The following is a 23,252-nucleotide window of genomic DNA, read 5'->3' on the forward strand; positions in this document are numbered from 1 at the left end:
GAAAAGTGAGTTTTCAGGTTTCTCTGTTAAACTGTGTTTTTGTCAACTATTAACGACGTTTTAAACAAATCACTGATATTTTGTCAGGGTTCTCTGTTAAACTGTATTTTGTCAAAGTTATTAACAATATAACACGGATATTTGTTGTGATAGATCTGTAATAAAGTGACACATTCATAATAAAATAATAATACAACACATAGGCTAATACAAAATAAATAAATAATGAAGTGTTGTTGTGTTGTGCTGTATAAAGGTGCGGTCACGTTTACTGTTGTTCGCTCGGCGAATATTCGATCGTGAATCTCGCGTGAACCCGAGAGATTTCGCATCTTCTTCAGTCGGTCTCCTGAAATAGAAAAGCTGCTTGGTTTGGAAGTTTCTAAATTTTCAAAACAACGAAAACGCTGTTTAAATTATTTACATTTAACCTTTATGTGCAAATATACTCTATATTTACATATATTTTTACCATTTGTAGCCTAACTCGTGAAGTTTAAACAAAAGAATTATGAATTATAACTGGCGCAGTTTCTGTTTATAATATTATTTTCATAATTAGCCTCATATATCAACATAATAGACTGATGACCTTGAGTTGTTGATTTCTCTATACAGTAATGCTGACTCTTATCAGTCATGACTCATGTATTACTGTCTGTACAGAGAAATGAGAAATACAAATCACTTAATGACACACTTAAAGACTGAAAATGTAGGTCAGCGTATGGAGGAATAATGTATGAAATATCTAACACCATCTACAATTCCACAGAATTTTTTTAGGCATCAGCTATTTACACAACAAGATAACAGCATATAGCAATAGCTTCCTTCTATTTACACAAAGTCCACATAGCAATAGCTTCCTTCTATTTACACTGAGAGAAATATAAGTATTTTCTTAGTGATATGCTATTTACACCAAGTGAAAATAGCGACAGATTGTTATATTTACGTTATTTCATATTTCGATCTTAATATAATCTATTTAGAAACGGTTTGTATCTACCACAACTGTTACAATCACGCCCAAAACATAAAAAGCATTTAATCTTCATTTTTCCATCTTCCTCTGTTTCTTTTAAACGGACCTCTGAATAGCAAAGGCCACTCAGGAGTGTGTGATGTTTCTTAACAGAAAGAGAGATAAACTTGTTGATCTTGATTTGCTTTCCTTGTATGTTCCACTTCTGCTGTAAGTAGTTTGTTTGCTCAGTATCTTTATTTCTTTATGGCTTGGGCAGTGTAGGGTGAGGATGCAGTTTTGTTTTTAATCCTGATTTTCTCCTGTTAATTGTTAGACAGGGAGAGAGGGAAGAGTTTAGTGATTTATTAGTCTTGTTTTCGGTAATATAAAGAGGTTTCTCGGTTAGTTAATTGTTTTGATTATTATTTTGGCCATGCCCTCTCCTGAAGCTATTTCCCCATATTTCTATTATTAGTTCTGTTATACTTATTGCTACTTTTGTGATTGATGCCATTCTTTATAACTTCAAAAGAAGAGTAATTTTCATTGTTGATTCTGGGACTGGTTTCTTTTCTTCTTTACTTTGTTACTGGCCTAACCAATTTAAAAAAAAAAACATTTATAGCATTCAGAAAGAACGTTTTCATGACGTAATTGGAACGTTAACAAAACGTTCTTAGAACATGTTTGTTAGCCGGGATGGTCCCACTTCAAATGATGATTTATGATTTTACAGTAGTAAAAGTCCAGCTGTAAAAACTGAACTATTGCATTTGATTGCCAAGGTTAATTGTTGAATTGTGTGATTGCTGGAGGAATCTTATTGTGACGAGAGCAACAAAAAGGAAAAGACATTTCTGTATCAAACAGTATTTATTAAAACAATTACACATACAAAAAAAGCTCATGGTATTTAATGAAAAACAGAGTATTAGTGATCAGATGACAGCCGGCATAAAATCAACGTTTTTTCGTGACATTTCCCCTCCTGATCCGAGCAGGAATTACAGCTGTGTATTTGAATGCTTCTTCCTGGTGGCATTTTGTGTTGTCATTTGGCATTTGCGTGTGCTGAACTTTTATTGTTATGAATTTTATTGTTTCCTCTGACCCCGTCAGATGGAAGAAATGAATCATTTGAAGATGCAAACACAAGTGTTAGTGTGATAAGCACACGTCTCTGTTTGAGAGCTGTTCATCTGTCATTACGAGTGTCCTAACCCCGGGAGACCGGCTTCAGCGCCCGGATCTGCACAGATCTCCAGACGGGACAGTCGGCTCTGCTCCAGCGCGATGGCCTCTGCCGAATGTTTGCATTTCTCGGAGCCGCACTGACAGGTGAAATACTTGCTCTTGATGTCCCAGAAACGATCGCCGTAATCAAACCTGTTAGAGAGAGCAGACGCGCTCAGAACACACACCGGTAACACTTCACAATAAGGCTCATTAGTTAACTACCTTAGTTAAAGGATTAGTTCACTTGCAAAAAAAAAATTCCTGATAATTTACTCTCCCCATGTCATCCAAGATGTCCATGTCTTTCTTTCTTCAGTCGAAAAGAAATTTAGTTTTTTGAGGAAAACATTCCAGGATTTTTCTCCATATAATGGGCTTCAATGGCAAACAACGGTTCGAAGGTTCAAATGTGAGTTTCAGTGCAGCTTCAAAGTCTCGACACGATCCCAGCCGAGGAATAAGAGTCTTATATAGCGAAACCATCGGTCATTTTATTATATATACAGTGCTATGCATAAGTTTAGACACCCATACTAAAGTTGACTAAAAAGAGGAATAAAAAATCATCTTTTGGAAATTGAACTTAATGCCTTAATTTAAAAAAAATAGGAAAAATCCAACCTTTAAGGACACCAATTTTCTTTGTGAATGAATAATGTATCGTAAATAAATAAATGTTCTTCCTTAAAATACAGGGTGCATAAGTTTGGACACCCCTATGTTAAATTCCCATAGAGGCAGGCAGATTTTTATTTTTAAGTATTTTTTTTTTATTAATTTTTAGGATACTATGCATCCTGATAAAGTTCCCTTGGCCTTTGGAATTAAAATAGTCCCACATCATCACATAGCCTTCACCATACCTGGAGATTGGCATGGTTTTATTTCAGTTAGCCTAAAAGCTAGTTTGATTTGCATTGAGAGATGATCTTATGGAAAGTACTCCATGCCAATCTCTAGGTATGGTGAAGGCTATGTGATGATGTGGGGCTATTTTAATTCCAAAGGCCAAGGGAACTTTATCAGGATGCATAGTATCCTGGATCCATGAAGTAACTGGCCTTTAAAAATAAAAATCTGCCTGCCTCTATGGGAATTTAACATAGGGGTGTCCAAACTTATGCACCCTGTATTTTAAGGAAGAACATTTATTTATTTACGATACATTATTCATTCACAAAGAAAATTGGTGTCCTTAAAGGTTGGATTTTTCTTCATTTTTTAAATTAAGGCATTAAGTTCAATTTCCAAAAGATGATTTTTTTATTCCTCTTTTTAGTCAACTTTAGCATGGGTGTCTAAACTTATGCATAGCACTGTATATACAAGTGTCAAAAAAATTAATAATAATAATAAATTAAAACAAAGATGTCGGACGATTTTGAAGTTGAAGGAGAAAATGAGAGGGAGTTTTTCGCCCTTCCCTACCTTTCTGAACCGGAGTACACAGACAAATAACTTTTGAAGCGACAGATGACGTGACGCGTGACCTTTCCAACGCGATGACGTAATGCGTGACACATCTCAGAGATGGTACACGACAGGCATTTGTGGTTAAAAAGTATATAATTGTTTTGTTTTTTATAAAATGACCGATGGTTTCGCTAGATACGACCCTTATTTCTCAACTGGGATCGTGTAGAGATTTTGAAGCTGCACTGAAACTCACATTTGAACCTTCAAACTGTTGGTTGCCATTGAAGTCCATTATATGGAGAAAAATCCTGGAATGTTTTCCTCAAAAACCTACATTTCTTTTCGACTGAAGAAAGAAAGACATGGATATCTTGGATGACATGGGGGAAGAGTAAATTACCAGGAAAATTTTTATTTGAAAGTGAACTAATCCTTTACCATGAGCTAAGAATGAACAATACTTCTTCACCATTTATTAATCTTATTTAATATTAATTTCAACATTTACTAATACGTTATTAAAATCAAAGCTTGTATTAGTTAACATTAGTTAATGCACTGTGAACTAACATGAACAAACAATGAACAGCTGGATTTTTATTAACTAACATTAACAAAGATTAATAAATACTGTAACAAATGTATTGCTCATGTTTAGTTCATACAAATAACTAATGTTAACTAATGAACCTTATTGTAAAGAGTTAGCAGAATATCAACAGGAACACGATGCAAACACGGCCAAAAACTCCTTGGGATCAAGACGCCAAAAGCCCCAAAGTCAGAAAGCACATATTGAGCCCACACACACACACACTCACCCCAGTTCCTGTCCTGTGAAGATGTCCCTGGAGCTGAAGAAGGCGATGCGGGGGAAGCGCAGGTCCTGGTGAAGCATGAACACGCGGACAGGGATGATGTTGGGGTCGCACAGGTGGTTTATAAAGCGGCTGATGTTACCGTAGTATCGGGCATCAATACAGTACACTTCACCGTCCTGCGAAAGACAGAGGTATTACAGTTAACTAAGCTATTACAGACATCTTTTAAATGAAGCTAAAATAAATAGGGATGCATCGATATGAAAAATTCGGCCCATATTGATAACCGATAATTCTTAATATTTGAAAGCCGATAACCGATATTTTGGCCGATAAATCTAAATCCAAATTTTATATAATTTTTGAGAGCCTGATTACACAAACAAAAGTCTAATTATGAAAAGACATGTCCCAAACACTTCAACATAAATCAGTGCAGTAGTCTAGTTTGAGCTAATTTAATTAATTTTACACTCCCATGGCCAACTTTCCTTACTAAAAAATAAATAAAACCTATTTCAAGCAGTTCAAAAGCATAGTGGCGAACAGTGCGCGTCTGAAGTGTCTCAGCTGAAGGAAATAATACATTATTTATCAGCTTTAATATATCGGCTAAATTTTCTTATCGGACAGATAACGATATTATTAAAATGAAAAATATATCTTACGATACCGATATGGTTGCTGATATATCGTGCACACCTAAAAAATTAAATAAAGCACTAAAATTACTAATTGGAAATGAAAACTAAAATAAAACAAACAAAAAACCCTAAATAGTCCGATTTTAAATAGGGTAACATGAGTAGACGCATTCAACTTCATATAGAGAGCGGTGTGATGATATAGTTATATTTTGGGACGGTATACAGAAGCTTGGGAGTTTCAATGCAAATTTGTGTCAGTGAATTTGCACCGTGTCCCTCCTCTAGTAAACAGGCCTTCAGAATGGACTGAAATCAGTGTCACGAAACCTTGTTGTCCAGATCAAACAGGTACGAATCATCCTCCCGCACGTCTGCTTCTGCGTCAGAGATCAGCTCGCCAACATACCTGCAGAAACACAGCAATATTACAGCCACATAAACCAGGTTTACGCTCTTAAAAAGACACTTTGAAGGCATTGCACGAATCCACTCACTCGCAGATGAAACTTCCTTGAGGAATATCTTGAAGCGCTCTGACGCCCCATCCCATCTTCTCCGTGCGGTAGAGCTGCAAACGCACCCTGAAACACACAAACAGACCAGGGCTTTTAAAGGGAGATTGAAGAACGAACTGACCAGCCGCCATTTACAACAAAATCAGGCCAAAGCGGTTCGTTTTGTGAGTTTGAAACAGTTTGCCAAAGTGAGCTTTCCGGGAAAAAGTTCGCTCTGGCTGAAAAATGCCTTCACACTACCATTGGTGGGCGTGGCCCCTGAGGCTCCGCCTTCTTTCGTGTGTAAATCAAGTTGTGATAGTAGTTGAAAGAGACACTGACACTGTTTTTCATGTTTAATTATGTGTTTTGTAAATAAACGTGATGTGACCTTATTGGGAGTGCTGAACTATATTTATATAATATATATATATATATATATATATATATATATTACTACTAATTTTTATCCTAATTGTTTAGATTTTTCAAATGCACATTAGTTTATTTTCAATCCACCGGCTGAATGAAAATGCAATTTCAATTTGTGCCAGTAGGTGGTGCTTATAGAAGAGCAGAAATACAGTGGTTAACACCTGTAAACAATGCAACTGCGTATTAGAAATGCCACGAGTTTGCACGTTTGACTCAAACACTGTTTATGATCCACTGTTGATGAATTATGACAATCATTCACCATAAATGCGCAGTATTCATTGATTGCGATCTGTTCTGGACATGCAACTCTCAAACTTAATTAAAACATTGATTAGGGTTTAATCTCATTAAGCCATATCTCGATTCCTGGTTTTCGGTTTCAAGACCTCTTGAAATGATAATCTTAAAGCGTTTAAGACTTTTTATGGCCTTAAACTTGATCAGACTGGACCCGCAGGTGTTTCTCACGACCAGCTTATGCAAAAGCGTCTTCCTGAGGTTCATCTGACATGCGAAACATTTCAGTACAGCAAATCTATTCTGAAAATAACTTACTTGATGCCAGCTTGAACCACTCGGTTCTTGCAGGTTTTGTGGCAGGAACAGGCCATGTTACACTCGAAGATCAGAGGCGGCTCGATTTTATTAAACTCCTGGAGAAGGCGCTGATCCTACAGGACACATGTGTGATGTTATACAGGATCAGATCTGAGCTTTAGAGCTTCTCGTGGAGACGGGATGATGTTTTACCTTGTCGTACCAGCAGCGGATGCTGAGCTGCCCACAGAGACAGTTACTGGAGGAACAATCATCTGTGCAGCTGCAGTGCTGAACACACACACACACACACACACACACACACACACACACACACACACACACACACACACACACACACACATCTAGAAAACCAGCTGTCAACACACAGGACAATTAGAGCTGAGTGATACTCAATATTGTCAATGCCTTCGTTGGTGATATAAGTAACACTTAAAAATTGATCAAGCTTTTTATTTGGTCACTAAAGGTTTTCACGTTCTTTTATTAATTAATATGATGGTAACTTTTTGAGAACAAATTATTATTTTTGGCTGGTTCAGTCGTTAAAAAGGTCTGAAATGATTTGAGAAACAGTCTGAATTATAATTACATTTGAGAGGAAAGCAAATTCTTTGAACAGACATAACAATAAATCAGTTCATAACAACGATTCAATGATTCATTTGCATCATCAAATCAAAACTGGTCATAGAAAAGAGTGTGTGGGAAAATTATTTTACATAATTTAAAATGGTGATTATTGTTCATTTTTGTTGTTTGGGGTCAGGAAGAATTTTAATGTTTCTGAAAGAAGTCTCTTCTGCTCATCGAAGCTGCATTTATTTGATCAAAAATACAACAAAATGTGAAATATTATTATAATCTAAAATATCTGTTTTTTGTGAATATATAGTAAATATATATATGTGATATGTTAATATATATTAAAGTGTAATTTATGCCTGTGATTAAAGCTGAATTTTCAGCATCATTACTCCAGTCTTCAGTGTCACATGATCCTTCAGAAATCACTCTAATATGATGATTTGATGATCAATAAACATTTATGATTATTATCAGTGTTGAAATCAGTTGTGCTGCTTGACATTTCTGTGGAAACTGTGATATATTTTATTTTTCAGGATTCTTTGATGAATAGAAAGTTCAAAAGATCAGCATTTATTTGAAATATAATATTTTATAACATTATAAATGTCTTTACTGTAACTTTTGATCAATTTAATGCAAGCTTGATGAGTCAAAGTATTCATTTATTTTCTTTAAAAAATAAAAATAATAATGGTATTTTATGTTGGTAAATATTTAGTCCTATGTGAGAAGTGTTATATAGGTACATATCAATAAATCAAATCATTCTTTCTTTTATTCTTTGGTGTGTCTCTTTGTTGTGTGTGTGTGTGTGTGTGTGTGTGTGTGTGTGTGTGTGTGTGTGTGTGTGTGTGTGTGTGTGTGTGTGTGTGTGTGTGTGTGTGTGTGTGTGTGTGTGTGTGTGTGTGTGTGTGTGTGTGTGTGAGTGAGTGAGTGAGTGAGTGTGTCTGTGTGTGTGTGTGTGTGTGTGTGTGTGTGTGTGTGTGTGTGAGTGAGTGAGTGAGTGAGTGTGTCTGTGTGTGTGTGTGTGTGTGTGTGTGTCTGTGTGTGTTGTGTATTTACTGTAGTGCTGAGTGGCACCTGCAGGTGTGTGATGTTGCGGTCGATGTTCATGGTGGATGTTTCACAGTTTTCTGCGATGTATTTGTAGTCAGACGGACAGCCTTCGTCGTCCACACCGTTCACACACGGGATAGGAACGTTCTCATAACCCTGAGCCACATCACTACACAACAGACACACACACACACACACACACACACACACACACACAAAAACGTGATGTTAGTGTGCACTATGAATATAGAAAATAGCTTTCAATAATTAAAACTAAATATCATTAATGAAATAAAATAATAACAATAATATTAGATGAAAAACAAATGAAATTTTAATAAATTAAATTTATTAAAATAAATTTTGCCTTGGCAACTAAAATAATTTTTTTTATAACCATTTATAAACTAATAAAAACAAATATCAAAATTAATAAAAATAAATAAAAGTAATTCATAATTCATAACGGTAAAAAATATATACTATAATGGTATATAAATGATGCCAAAATTAGAAATGTTTCCTTGGCAACTAACTGAAATAAATAATGTGAAGTACTAAAGTACAGTGCCCTCCACAATTATTGAACCCCCTGGTAAATATGATCAAAATTGGCTGTAAAAAATAAATCTGCATCGATTATCCTTGTGATCTTTCATTCAAAAAATGTGCAAAATTCTAACCTTTCATTGAAGTAAAAGAATTGAAAGTGGGGGGAAATCACATTATGAAATAAATGTTTTTCTCCAAAACATGTTGGCCACAATTATTGAAACCCCTAGAATTTTTTACGAGTAAAATATCTCTGAAGTATATTCCCATTAATATTTACCTTTTTTAGTACACCAGGGTGACTAGGAACATGAAACTGTCCAGCTATGACTTCGTGTTTCACAGGAGTTTAAATATGAGGAAACACAAAGGCCAAATCCCCTTAATCATCCATCACAATGAGTAAAACCAAAGAATATAGTTCTGATGCGTAGCAAAAGATTGTTGAGCATCACAAACTAGAAAGTGGCTGTAAGACAATATCTAAAGAATTGAAAATCCCCATTTTGACCATCAGGGCAATAATTAAGAAGTTATAACCAACTAAAGATGTTATGAATCTGCCAGGAAAAGGACGTGTGTCTATATTGTCTTAATGCACGGTGAGGAGGAAAGTTTGAGTGGCCAAAGACTCTCCAAGGATCACAGATGGAGAATTGCAGGGATTAGTTGAGTCTTAGGGTCAGAAAGCCTAAAAAAAAAATTATCAAACAACCCCTACATCCCCACATGTTGTTTGGGAGGGTTTAAAAAAAAACCTCCTCGCTCATCCAAAAACAAATTCCAGCAAATTTAATTGTCAGACATGACTGGAACTTCAAACAACACAGGGTTCTGTGGTCAGATGAGACTAAAACAGAGCTTTTTGGCAGCAAACACACTAGATGGGTTTGGTGAACACAAGGATAAAAAGTACCCCATGTGTACAATTTAATATACCATTGGATCTTTAATGTTGTGGGCATATTTTTCTGCTGGAGGTCCTGGACTTCTTGTTCAGATACATGGCATTGTGGATTCTATCAAATATCAACAGATAAAAAATCAAAACCTGACGCCTTCTGCTAGAAATCTTATAATGGGCCGTGGTTGGATCTTCCATCAGGACAACGATCCAAAACAAACATCAAAATCAAAACAAAAATTTGTTGTGGAGCACAAAATGAAGCTTCTGCCATGACCGTCTCAGTCCCCTGACCTGATGAGTGGGCTGAACTGAAGAGGAGAAGCACCAACATGGATCTGGGAATCTGAAGGATCTGGAGAGATTCTGTATGGAGGAATGGTCTCTGATCTCTTGTCAGTTATTCTCCAAACTCATCAGGCATTATAGGAGAAGACTCAGAGCTGTTATCTTGGCAAAAGGAGATTGCAAAAAGTATTTAATGAAAGGGTTTCAATAATTGTGGCCAACGTGTTTTGGAGAAAAACATTTATTTCATAATGTGATTTTCCCCCCACTTTCAATTCTTTTACTTCAATGAAAGGTTAGAATTTTGCACATTTTTTGAATGAAAGATCACAAGGATAATCGATGCAGATTTATTTTTTACAGCCAATTTTGATCATATTTACCAGGGGGTTCAATAATTGTGGAGGGCACTGTAACTAAAACATAAATAAATTAAATAGAAATATTTAAACTACTTAAAAGTATTAATTATATAATTAACTGTAACTATTTATAATAAAAATGACAAAAGCACATAACAACTTTACTAAAACTAAAAATGAAAGCTGAAAATAATAAAAATAAAAGCTACTTCAAAATAACAATAAATACTACACAGGTATATAAATAACAAATGCACAAAAAAAAAAAAAAAAAGAAAATCACACATGTATTTCACATATGGCTCTCAGTATTGTAGACACACACTGACCTGCATATGATCCTCTCGGTGCGAACGACGCGGTTGGCGATCCCGCGGCGCAGCTTGCGGTTGATCTGCAGCGCCACCCAGACGGCCGTGTCACTGCGCGCCAGCGAGAGCGGCGTGTCGCCCTCCTTGTTCACGACGTCGATGTCAGCGCCGCGAGAGAGAAACAGCCTGAAACACAGACACAGAGTGTGTGTTAGAGGAGTGTGTGACGCCAGAAACAGGCGTCCGGTGTGGAGAAGTGCCAGCTTAGGACCCCAGTATTATGCCTGATCTAAAACTGTTCTCAAGATTCTTGATGTAATCAATCAAACTTTAATGTAATAATCTTTTATTTTTTCCTGATTATTTATATAGTCTAAGTGAAAGAAATTTTAGGAATGTTTTATGACATTGTTAATTGTTATCAAGCAATCAGGCATTATATACATATGTTTTTTTAATTACAAGCATGTCATGTCATAATTAATTCTTAAACAGAATTATGCTTGTATCTACGGAGCCCCTGAAGGGACCTTTGCAAAAAATATTAATATACAGACTTTCGCATGCGCACAAGAAAACTCTCTCAACTTTCTCGTGCGCACACAATACGCTTTTCGTGAGTACGTGAAAGTCTGTATATATATATTTTTTTTTGCAAAGGTCCCTTCGGGGGCTTCGTATGTATCATATTTGTTATTGAAAAATATTGTATATGGTGAAAAAAACTTTGTCTAATCATTTAGGATTGCTGTATGCTACGCTACTAGCTAAGCTAACTAAAAAAACGACTTATGTAATATCGGATTTCTTGCCTCAGCTGAGGACCCAAGCAATCCGAGTGGTTCAAAGGACGTTTTATGGGTAATTGCTTTAGTGCCTGGTTACAAATCAGACTAAATCACTTTATAATACAAGTTATTTGAAGTACGTGACCGTACATGTTTCATATACTAGTAGTATATAACCGAAGCTATAGATTGTGAAATTAAACATTTCTCGTTCTTAGTGTTTTTTTAGTCAGCTTAGCTAGTAGCATAGCATACAGCTGTCCGAAAAGATTAGAAAACTTTTTTTTTAACCATCTACGATATTTCTGCTATTGATATTTTGTCAATCTAAAGGCCAGTTTCCAACAGCATCTGCATGATTTAATATCTTTAGACTGAGATTTAAATCACAAGTTCATGAGCAGTGCATTTTACAATTTCGTTCTCCAATCATGATCATAAAAAAATATGATACAAACATACTTCTGTTTAAGAATTAATTATGACATATGCTTGTAATTAAAAAAAATATATATTATGCCTTATTGCTTAATAACAATTAACAATGTCGCAAAACATACCTAAAAATGCACTTTAACTATATAAATAAACAGCTTTAGATCAGGCATAATGCTGGGGTCCTAAGCTGGGACTTGGTGTGTGACGTACGTGACGCAGTCAGTGAAGCTCTCGCGCGCGGCGATGTGTAGCGGCGTGTCTCCGTGAATGTTCACACACGACAGAGGGCAGCCGGCGTTCAGAACCAGCTCTGCGATCTCAGCGCTGCCGGCGAACGAGGCCCAGTGCAGACACACGTTCATCTCCTGTACAGAGGGACATACACACCACATCATGACCAGTGTCGGGGAGCTCATTACAAGTTACTTGAGTTACGTAATCAGATTACTTTTAAAAGTAACTAATAAAGTAACGCATTACTTTTAATCATAACAAAATATCTAAGTTACTTTTTCAAATAAGTAACGCTAGTTACTGTTTCACATGTATTGACTGACAGCTCTCCTGTCCCCATGTTGAGAGAAATAAAGTGAGGAGGTGTGTGTGTGTGTGTGTGTGTGTGTGTGTGTGTGTGTGTGTGTGTGTAAACATGATGGTTATTTTAGTTCTAGACTAAATGTGAACATGCATTTACTCATCTCACTGGCACGAAAACATTCAGTATTCCTCAAAATGAATAAAAACAGTAAAACGCGATCTCAGAATTTTACACAAAACTTTTATAATTAACTATATTAAATTACACAAATATACTTTATGTATTTAATCTCACTTTATTAACCAATGTCTTTGCTGCTGACCTTCAATGATCTAATTCAACCATATTAATAAGCAAAAATAACTTTAGATGAGATTTAGAAATAAGAGTGTTGAACTTTCTTCTCCTGTATTGTTCTTTAATTCAGAACAGCAGAACGGTTTGTTTGAGCGGCGCCCTCTACTGTACAGGAGTAAATATGCATTTCCTTCAGCCTGAGGCTTATTCATTTCACTTTCAGAGTGAAAGGGCCTTAATATTTGCCAAAAATATAACTTTTTTCAATGTTATTAAAAAACAAACAAGCAAGCCCAGCACAGGTGAGAAAAAGTAACGCAAAAGTAATGTAACACATTACTTCTCATAAAATGTAGCTAAGTAACGCAATTAGTTACTTTTTTTGGGAGTAACACAATATTGTAATGCATTACTTTTAAAGTAACTTTCCTCAACACTGATTATGACAAAACGTCTGAAGTCTTAAAGTCGCCCTGTGGTGAAAATCAAGCTTTTAATGTTGTTTATATGTCTATGTGGTGTTTTTAATATGCTAAACCAATAAGACAAACCATGTGTAAATTCATAAGTCAAACACCATTAATCGTGATGAATTACAGAAAAATGTGAGAAAAATTTGCAAATAATTAAAAGAAATCTAACAAAAAAGACAAAACACAACAAAATTACTAAACCTTTAACTAAAATTAAAATCATCCTTTATCACAAAATTGCAAAATTAGAATATATCATTTTAAAATCAAATCTATTATATATAAATCTATATACTATACTAGATGCTTTTGGCATCTTTTTCATTTTTTTTCTTTCTAATTTAGTTTATATTTTCCTAATTAGCTTTTGTTTATATTTATTTCAGTTTTAGTAATTCTAGCAATTTTAGCTCCTCAACTTACAAGTATTTGTTAATTAGTTGCCAAGGCAACCTTTAAAAATTTTGATTCAGTTGTACTTTTATTAATTTTATTACTTCAACTTGTTTATTTCAATTATTTTTTAAGTGTCAGTAATTTAGTGATATGTGTTTGTCACTTTTGTTTATTAGCCATCTGTATTTGACAAATATTTGTGTGTGTGTGTGTGTGTGTGTGTGTGTGTGTGTGTGTGTGTGTGTGTGTCAGAGACTGGCCTTGTCCCGGAGTGTGACGTCGGCTCCTCTGTTGAGCAGAGCTCGGATCACGTCTATGTGTCGATGTTCTGCGGCCCAGATGACGGGCGTCCAGCCGCCGCTGTCCTGAAACACACACAGCTGATGTCACACACACCTCACCTGCAGCACGAGACGGGCTAAAGCGCTCAGAAACACACCTGTGCGTTCAGATCCACCTGTCCTGTGCTCAGTAACAGCAGCACCACCTCCAGGTTCCCCAGCTTAGCAGCGTGATGGAGGCCTGTGGAGCCGTCCTCTTCCTGGACACCAAACACACATCAACACCTCTGATTCACCTGTGTGTGTGTGTGTGTGTGTGTGTGTGTGTGTGTGTGTGTGTGTGTGTGTGTGTGTGTGTTTCTCACTGCATGATAGACACAGGCTCCGCTCTGGATCAGGTATTTCACCACCTCCACATGATTGTTCACTATGGCCTCTAACAGAGGGGTCCGCAGTGTCTTGTCTTGGGCGTCCACCTTCGCGCCTGCCTAAAGTCCATCACAAAAGCAGGAGTTTTAATGAAAAATTCCCTCAGATACAAACCGAGACAAGTCCAACAATACAACAAGTCTTAATATTTCAATTATTTAACAACACACTTACATGTTCATGGTTCTCTGATGTCGTCTAATCAAATGTATTTTAAGTTTACATTGTATGGTTTAATGTTTAGAAAGCCTTGTATTGTTATTTAAAAAATATACAATTTTCTATTTTCATGATTTACTTATTTTATTTTTATTGCTTTTATTTTAAAATTATGGATTTTAATTTGGCAATTTTATGATTTAATTTTTGGTAAAGGTTTTATTTTGATTGCTCGTATTTAAAGGTGCAGTGTGTAATATTTAGCGGCTGCAAATTGCAACCAACAGAAGTTACGGTGGCCGACAGGAAGTGATGTCGTCTGAGACAGCAGAGAGTAGCCAGTTCAGCAATGAGGTTTCTTTACAAAGATAAAGTAAGAAATTATGTGTGCTTAATTATGCTGTTAAACAATATGTTATTGCGAATATTATTGTTACTTGTTCATCATTGTGTCAGTGTTTTATTCGCTTCTTTGCATGAAGAACAACATAGTGATGAAACGCGTGTATCCGCTCAGGGCCACTGTAGAAACATGTCGATGTAAGCGGACCCGCGGTGTGTGTAGAGAGAAATGCTCATTCTAAGGCAATAAAAACATAACGGTTCATTATGTAAGGTCTTTATACACCACTGACAACAATTTCTGTCAACAGATCCTCCTAAATATTACACACTGCACCTTTAAGTAATGATTAGCTTTTTATAAATGTTATTAAACCCTGATTTACCAAATCATCCCCATCTGATGACTATAACGTCCATGAGCAGTGGATGTTCAGGAGTCACTGAAGCGAGTGCAGATCTCACCTGTACGAGCAGGTAACAGACCTCCAGAAGTCCTCTCTGAGCCGCAGCATGAAGAGCACAGCGCCGGTTCTGAGAGTCCGACTGATACGACGGGTCGATGCCCTCCACTGACAGAGACACAGAGAGAACATCAGCGCTGATGCAGCAAAGCTGAACAGGTGTGTGTGAGAGACACGGGTTCACAGGTACGTACTGAGCATGAGCAGAACTCGCTGAGCTTCGCCCTGTTTGGCTGCGGGATAGAGCTGACGGGGATGAAACCGCAGCTTCTTCCTCCTGACCAACCAGAAAGAGCCAAACAGATCACATGACAATGACATTTAGCCCGAGTATGTTAAGAGTGGCATCCATTCTGCACAGTATATTTTAATTTAGCATATCATTATCATTTAATTAATTACAAAATGTTTTATTTTTCATTTATTTTATTCTAAAATTATGTATTTTAATTGTTTATTTGTATTATTTAATTAATTATTAATAAGCATTTTATTTCAAAATGATGTATTGTAATTTTGCATTTTTAAATAATTATTACGAAGTATTTTATTTTGATTGTTTTTATATTAAAATGGTACGTTTTAATTTATTATTAAGTATTTTATTTCAATTGTTTTTATTTTAAAATTATATATTTAATTATTGCATTTTTATTATTTAATTATTACAATGCATTTTTTTTTTTATTATACATTTTAATTTTGCATTTTTATGATTTAATTAATTATTTCCAAGTATTTTCTTTTTATTGTTTTTATATTAAAATTATGTTTTTTAATTTAAAGATTTTTCAGTACAAAGCAGATTTAGCATTTTTATGATTTAATCGTTATGATTAAGTATTTTATTTTGATTTCTTTTATTTCAAAATGATATTTTAATTTAGCATTTTATTATTTAATTAATTATTACTAAGCATTTTAATTGGATTTTATTTATTTAAAAAAAATATTTAAATTAAAAATTGTGTACAATTATGTATTTGATTTTTTTAATATGCTTAGACTGATATAATTATATAAACATTATAATGAAATGTAAATAAATAAAATACATATTCATTGTGAAATATATATATTTATATATATTTAATAACTATTTTAAATATAATATAATATACATGTAATGTATGAATGTGGTCACCTCTCTGTGTCCTGTGTGAGAATAGCTCTCTGTAGCGCCGCCCTCTTGTCTCCAGGCGGAAGTGCGCTGGGACAAACTGGCTTCCCATTGGGTAAGACAAGCGAAGGTCCCACACTGTCAACACCACCGTCGCCGAGGGCAACCACATCCTCCTCCCCGCCCCCTCCTGGAGTCTCATTGGTCGGCTGAGGTTGAAGCTCCGCCCCATTTCTTACATCTCCACGACAGCGCATCCGTGCACTGAGTAAAACAGACACCAAAGACAGATTTCAATCCAATATTTGTTCATGTGCAATCATATTATTTGCAAAACAAAAAAGTGGGAGAATGCAGAGGAAAATAAGGAGATCATATGATTACACATTAATATGCATAAACTCTTTGACGATGCATATACTCACTTGATGGGCTCTCCGCTCTTCTTGTCGTTGAGCGCGCGTGCCGTGGCCTCGAGAGCTGACGGGAGCAGGGAGGGTGTGGTGGTGGTGGACGACGCGCTTGCAGTGACCACACTAGAGCCTGTAGAGGGCGCTGCAGGAGGAATGGTGACCTCGCGCGCCTCTGAAGCATCTTCTCCACAGTGAGGACAGAACAACAGGCCGACGCCCACTCCTCCTCGGCTCCGCCCACTTCCCAGCACCGACACACAGCCTCGGTGGAACCGGTGAGCGATGCGGACGTCGGGACAACATTCCAGAAACGTTCCCTGTGCCGAGAACAGAGTGTGAGGAGGAGGAGCTTTGAGACTTTTCCCGTAAAGCTGCTGTCTGTAACTTTCTCACTCTACTAAAGCATGAAAATACCATAATATGTTTTCAGATATTGAGGAAACATGCTAAGTTCACGGACTGAGGAGGAGCTTTGAGACTTTTTGCATGTGTCTTTAAATGCAACACAAGACACATAAAGTGCTTGGGAATACAGGAAATATGCTAATATGGTGGGCGGAGCATGAGCAATAATTTTGCATCCGATGACTGCTTTAAAAATGGGGGTTGTAAGTTGATGAAAGGCTTAATTAAATCATAAAACGTCAAATTTAAATAAATACATAATTATAAAATAAAACCCTTATTAAAATTATTTGTTTAGGTGACCTGTATGTCATGTGACCATTAACCAGCATTAGAGAACCGTGAACATGCAAATATGTTGTAAACTTAAAATCTTTATTTAATATTTAATAACTTAAATATTTTAGGTTAAAGGGGTTTGGCTGACAAACACTTTTTGTGAATCCCTGAACTAAAGCATTTAGAAAACAGTTTAAAGGGATAATTTACCATAAATAAACGTTCCCTGTGCCGGGAAAAGAGTGTGAGGAGGAGGAGCTTTGAGACTTTTTCCTTAAAACTGGGGTCTGTGAGTTGATGAAAAGCTTAATTAAATCATCAAACGTCAAATTTAAATAAATACATAATTATAAAATAAAACCAATCAAAATAAAACGCTTGAAGAAAGAAATGAACAAATATATAAAAATGAAAACAAATATATTAAAAAATTACAAATATATAAATGTATAAATAAATAAATGGTTATATCTATAAATAAATAAATTAATAAATAAATAAATACATAAATCTTTTTTATTTGAGCTTTAGGTCACACTTTTTCCCTAAAAAGCTAATAATCAATTAAATCATAAAATTTAAATAATGCATAATTAAAACATAAAACACCTACTATTTTCTTTTAAATATTTAATTTATTTACCTTCATGTCATGTGACCATTAACCGACATCACCTACTATTTTCTTTTAAATATTTAATTTATTTACCTTCATGTCATGTGACCATTAACCGACATCAGAGAACCATTAACATGCAAATGTGTTGTCAAATTATTAAAATAATAATATAAAATCTCCTTCTTCAATTAAATATTTTAGGTTAAAGGGGATTGGCTGACAAAAACAATGGGAATCCCTGATCTTAAGCACTTAGAAAACAATTTAAATGGATAATTGATATTTAAAAAATATATATTATTAAATAAATGAATAAATAAATGAAAAGAACAAATAAATAAATCTAGAAATACATGCATACATAGATATAATTCTGTCATTATTGTCATACAGTATTTACTAGTTGTTCTGTATGCCTGTATTTATTCTGTAAAACATTATATAACTGCATTCAACATGAAGATGAGTAAATGGTGATTTCCCTGTGGCGCGAGACACTCACGGAGAGGCAGAAGTATCCGCAGCCCGGACAGCAGTGATGTTTGACCATGTGTGAACGGTGCGTCTCACACAACACCACCAGAGACACGCGGCTGGAGGGACGCATCGTCTCCCCCTTCACGATCACATTGGTACAGCCCACCAGCTGAAACACACAGAGAACGGGACGGTCCACACCACAGGGACGGGGGACGCCAGCTTCAGTTACGCAGCACAAACTCACTGTCAATAAATGTATGATCTGTTCCACAATAAGCAGCTTTTACTGTCTATATAAGCTGCATTTTAACACAAACCTGCTCATTTTCTCCATAGGGGACGTGATTTGTATTGATAACTTACAAACGCTTAAAGAAAGCGGTGAGGTTATAAAATGATGGAATGTGCTTTTGTTGAAGCCACCAGTCTGCATTACTTTTTATTTACACACATATATATATATACCCATATATATATATATATATATATATATATATATATATACAGTGCAATGCATAAGTTAATACACCCATGCTAAAGTTGACTAAAAAGAGGAATAAAAAAATCATATTTTGGAAATTGAACTTAATGCCTTAATTTAAAAAATTAGGAAAAATCCAACCTTTTAGGACACCAATTTTCTTTGTGAATGAATAATGTATCGTAAATAAATAAATGTTCTTCCTTAAAAATTTTTAGGATACTATGCATCCTGATAAAGTTCCCTTGGCCTTTGGAATTAAAATAGCCCCACATCATCACATAGCCTTCACCATACCTAGAGATTGGCATGGGGTACTTTCCATAAGATCATCTCTCAATGCAAATCAAACCAGCTATTAGGCTAACTGAAATAAAACCATGCCAATCTCTAGGTGTGGTGAAGGCTATGTGATGATGTGGGGCTATTTTAGTTCCAAAGGCCAAGGGAACTTTATCAGGATGCATAGTATCCTAAAAATTAATAAAAAAAAAAAAAACTTAAAAATAAAAATCTGCCTGCCTCTATGGGAATTTAACATAGGGGTGTACACACTTATGCACCATGTATTTTAAGGAAGAACATTTATTTATTTACGATACATTATTCATTCACAAAGAAAATTGGTGTCCTAAAAGGTTGGATTTTTCCTAATTTTTTTAATTAAGGCATTAAGTTCAATTTCCAAAATATGATTTTTTATTCCTCTTTTTAGTCAACTTTAGCATGGGTGTATTCACTTATGCATTGCACTGTATATATATATATATTAAATTCACATTTATTTGTATAGCGCTTTTCACAATACACATTTCAAAGCAGCTTTTATATACAAATATTTATGTTAAATGTGATTAATCGATATGACAGCACTAGTCAAGATATATCAGATTGCTATTTGTAAATAAAGATTAATTATAATGAATAATAATCCCTTTAAATATTTTATTAAATCATTGCAATGCTTCATGGGATTGAGGTTCTTATCCTTATTAAAGCTGTTAACTTTCACAGTCTTTGACTTTTTGTCTGATTGTGTATTGTTGTGTGTCCCCCTGAGGGTTCCTGGATTACATGCGACTCATTGATGACGACTTCCTTAAACCCTCGGGGAGAATCCCGGCTCACCTCTCCGTTGATGCTCTCGATGGCCATGCAGGTCCTGTTGGATCGAGAACTGAATCCGTCGACTCGCGGCGCCTCCATCCTACAACTGCACAGAGGAAGCTCCTCCAGACGCTCCGTTTCTGCGTCACTCCCGTCTACACACACACACAAACACACACACACACACACACACACACACACACACACACACACACACACACACACACACACAGACACAGACAACTTTACACACCAGCTTTATTTTTCAATTATTTGCCCATTAAGGCAAGGTAATGCAAGGCAGGGGCGGCCTTACGCATCTGGGGGCCCGTTTCAATAACTAATATGGGGCCCTGCCCACATAAAATGTAAACATGAGCAGAAAAAGCAAGGATTCTTGTTGGTTTGCATCATTATTTTATTACGCGCACTTTCAGCTTCATGAACAGGCACCACTGGCATATGTACGTTTCATTTCCTATTCAAACTATTTCCCTGCTCAAAAAAAACAACGTTTTAACCTTACGGAAAAAAGGCAAAGTATAAACACATAAACTACTGGTATTTATTTACTTCAGATCACCGTTCGCGGGGGCGGTAAACGTCGCCATGGTAACCGCGGCGCGACTCAAGTTCGACCAATCAGAGACGTCAGTGTTTTGCTTAGAATTATGGGTAGTGTAGTATTTCTCCAGAAGATCGCAAATAACAAGGTTGATTTTTATACTTTGTGGCTTTTATAGGAGCAGAAACTTTCGTTTCACAGCCTCGTAGCTCGTGGTCAATCTAACTTGGATGGTTTAGGGGTCTCCAACCTTTTTTAGCTACTTTTTAAAAATGAAAGTGGCCGAGATATATGCAATAATTAAATCTCTTAAATAATGTCTCATAACTCTCATATTAACAACTATGCTAACTGTTTTAGACCTAAACGAGTTATTGTAGGCCTATATATGTCACCCTTAATTGACATATAAAAAAAATATTATACTGTAAAAACACATAATTATTGTTGATTTTATAGTGCATCATAACTAGAGATGAAATGGTATGAAAATATAATTTCATGATTATAGTGACCAAAATGAGCATGGTTATCACATAATCCTGTTCAAAAAGTACTAATACTACACAATAAAATCAATTCACCAAGTTTTATGTCGAAAACCAGCAAATAACAAATAAACTTACCATCAATATGCACTTTTTGTTTGCATAAACATTAAAATAGTAACATTAAAAATGATGGCCAAATTTGAAAGGAGTGTCTTGCAACATGTTATCTACTAACATGTACAAGTTCAAATAAAGTTTTGACAAAAAAGTTTTTATAAAAAGATAAACCTCGCATATTTCAGCCTTTAAATCATTTTTTATAAAAAGAATGATTCAAAAAAGACAAAATACTGACATTTACAATGCACATTAGCTTATCTTTTATTATTAATAGTAAAATTCGGTCCGATTTTCCAATGGCGTCTGTCGTTGCTACCATGCGCTCTCCACAACGACAGAGAAGTTTTAATAGCTAATGGATTTCCACTACCGATAAACGCTTGCTGTAGCTCTGCTAGAAGATTTATTTACGGAGAAGAAAAAAACACCCGTAGTTTGGGATGCACCCCCATCCTTCATATTGACTCGTTGCGCCTGGAAAAAATGAGTGCGTCGCTTCAATTATTTGAAATAACGAACTTGAGCGCGCAAAAGACGCGATATGTGAACGGCCCTTGGCGAGCTACCTCCAATCAGGCCACGATCTACTCTCGCGAGCGACGTGTTGGAGACCACTTTAGACATTATGTCTGAAAATAAATATCCTAAGAAAATGAATGGGATTTTCCTGTTCTGTTGGGGGCCCCCTTGGAGGGCGTGGCCCGTTTCAATTGAAACGGGTGAAACATAGGTAAGGCCGCCTCTGATGCAAGGCTATCTATATTATAGCACATTTGATTTGAGTAATGCACAATACTAACTCAAAGTGCTTTACATAACAAAAAGGATTTAAAAACAATAAAAGATGCATAAAAAATAAACAGTAAAAGAAATAAACTAAAAAAAAAATTGGAATTTTGAAATTTTGAAATAAATTGAATTTCTCACAACGGCTTGATTTATTTGATCAAAAATACAGTAAAAACAGTGAAATATTATTGAAATTTAAAACAGCTGTTTTCTATGTGAATATATAGTAAAATGTAAGTTATTACTGTGATGATGCAGAAAATTCTGTTTGTTCACATGAATAAATTACATTTTAACAAATATTCACATAGAAAACAGGATTTTTACTGCATGTTTGATCAAACAAACGCAGCCCTGGTGAGCAGAAGAGACGTCTTTATTGGAAACCGTAATTGATGTGAGTGTGTGAGGACACACACCTGCGTGTGGAGAGAGAGAGAGGCTGTGGGCGGCCGAGATGTCCAGTGAGTCCAGAGGAACCTCAGTGTATTCGGCCGCTGCAGACGCAGATTCACCTGTCAAACACACACAGCTGCTCACACACACACACACACACACCCCGTCGTCGTCGTCGTCGTCATCATGTGTGTGTCTCACCTTTCTCTGCCTCGGGCTCTCCGGCGGGGGGTCTCTCTCTCCCTTTACCCTTCCCTTGACGCTTCCAGGGCGTCTCGTCTCTCTCGGGTTTCTTATAAGTGGCGAGGGGCTGATCGGATTCCGAGCTCTGACACACACACACACACACACACACACACACACACACACACACACACACACACACACACACACACACACATTACCTTCACTCTAGTTCACTTCATTAACCAGCAGACACCTGGGCATTTTGATCTTATCAGCATCAGTTGATACTGTTGCTTCTTATGTCAGTTTATAAGTAAACAATGGTATATATATACATATATATTAATGTTTTATAACTGCACTGTAAAATAAAATAACAAATATTTCATAATAAGTTTATTAATTATCTTATGTAGCACGCAGTAGTAAAATTACAATACTTGTGTCTTAATATCTTCACTTGCAAGAAGCTTTTATAATTACATACATACATAAAAATAAAATAAAAATGTTTTGTCAATATTATGTAGAATTTCTTTTTTTATTTAGAGT

At 35.7% G+C, this 23,252-nt stretch overlaps 1 protein-coding gene across 2 annotated transcripts in view; it reads right to left on the reverse strand.

Moving 5' to 3' along the window:
* Positions 1 to 1,827: 1,827 nt before the first annotated feature.
* Positions 1,828 to 23,252, reverse strand: part of ehmt2 (euchromatic histone-lysine N-methyltransferase 2) — a 30,726-nt gene continuing 9,301 nt past the window's right edge. The window contains exons 9-28 of one of the 2 annotated variants that reach the window (XM_079880051.1): positions 22,716 to 22,842; positions 22,538 to 22,633; positions 20,175 to 20,308; positions 18,588 to 18,731; positions 16,795 to 17,099; positions 16,394 to 16,633; positions 15,444 to 15,526; positions 15,251 to 15,357; positions 14,221 to 14,343; positions 14,014 to 14,115; positions 13,835 to 13,939; positions 12,081 to 12,235; positions 10,663 to 10,830; positions 8,252 to 8,396; positions 6,773 to 6,850; positions 6,578 to 6,693; positions 5,585 to 5,671; positions 5,418 to 5,496; positions 4,444 to 4,619; positions 1,828 to 2,356 (exon numbers count right to left, since the gene is read on the reverse strand). In XM_079880051.1, the coding sequence (XP_079736177.1) occupies positions 2,176 to 2,356; positions 4,444 to 4,619; positions 5,418 to 5,496; positions 5,585 to 5,671; positions 6,578 to 6,693; positions 6,773 to 6,850; positions 8,252 to 8,396; positions 10,663 to 10,830; positions 12,081 to 12,235; positions 13,835 to 13,939; positions 14,014 to 14,115; positions 14,221 to 14,343; positions 15,251 to 15,357; positions 15,444 to 15,526; positions 16,394 to 16,633; positions 16,795 to 17,099; positions 18,588 to 18,731; positions 20,175 to 20,308; positions 22,538 to 22,633; positions 22,716 to 22,842 (2,751 nt within the window). In that variant the 3' untranslated portion in view covers positions 1,828 to 2,175. Of the gene's footprint in view, positions 2,357 to 4,443; positions 4,620 to 5,417; positions 5,497 to 5,584; positions 5,672 to 6,577; positions 6,694 to 6,772; positions 6,851 to 8,233; positions 8,397 to 10,662; positions 10,831 to 12,080; positions 12,236 to 13,834; positions 13,940 to 14,013; positions 14,116 to 14,220; positions 14,344 to 15,250; positions 15,358 to 15,443; positions 15,527 to 16,393; positions 16,634 to 16,794; positions 17,100 to 18,587; positions 18,732 to 20,174; positions 20,309 to 22,537; positions 22,634 to 22,715; positions 22,843 to 23,252 lie in introns of both variants that reach the window. The other variant, XM_079880050.1, reaches the window with a different exon arrangement.

This window comes from Squalius cephalus (genome assembly GCF_949319135.1).
Source record: "Squalius cephalus genome assembly, chromosome: 8".
In the NCBI taxonomy this organism is placed as follows: Eukaryota; Metazoa; Chordata; class Actinopteri; order Cypriniformes; family Leuciscidae; genus Squalius; species Squalius cephalus.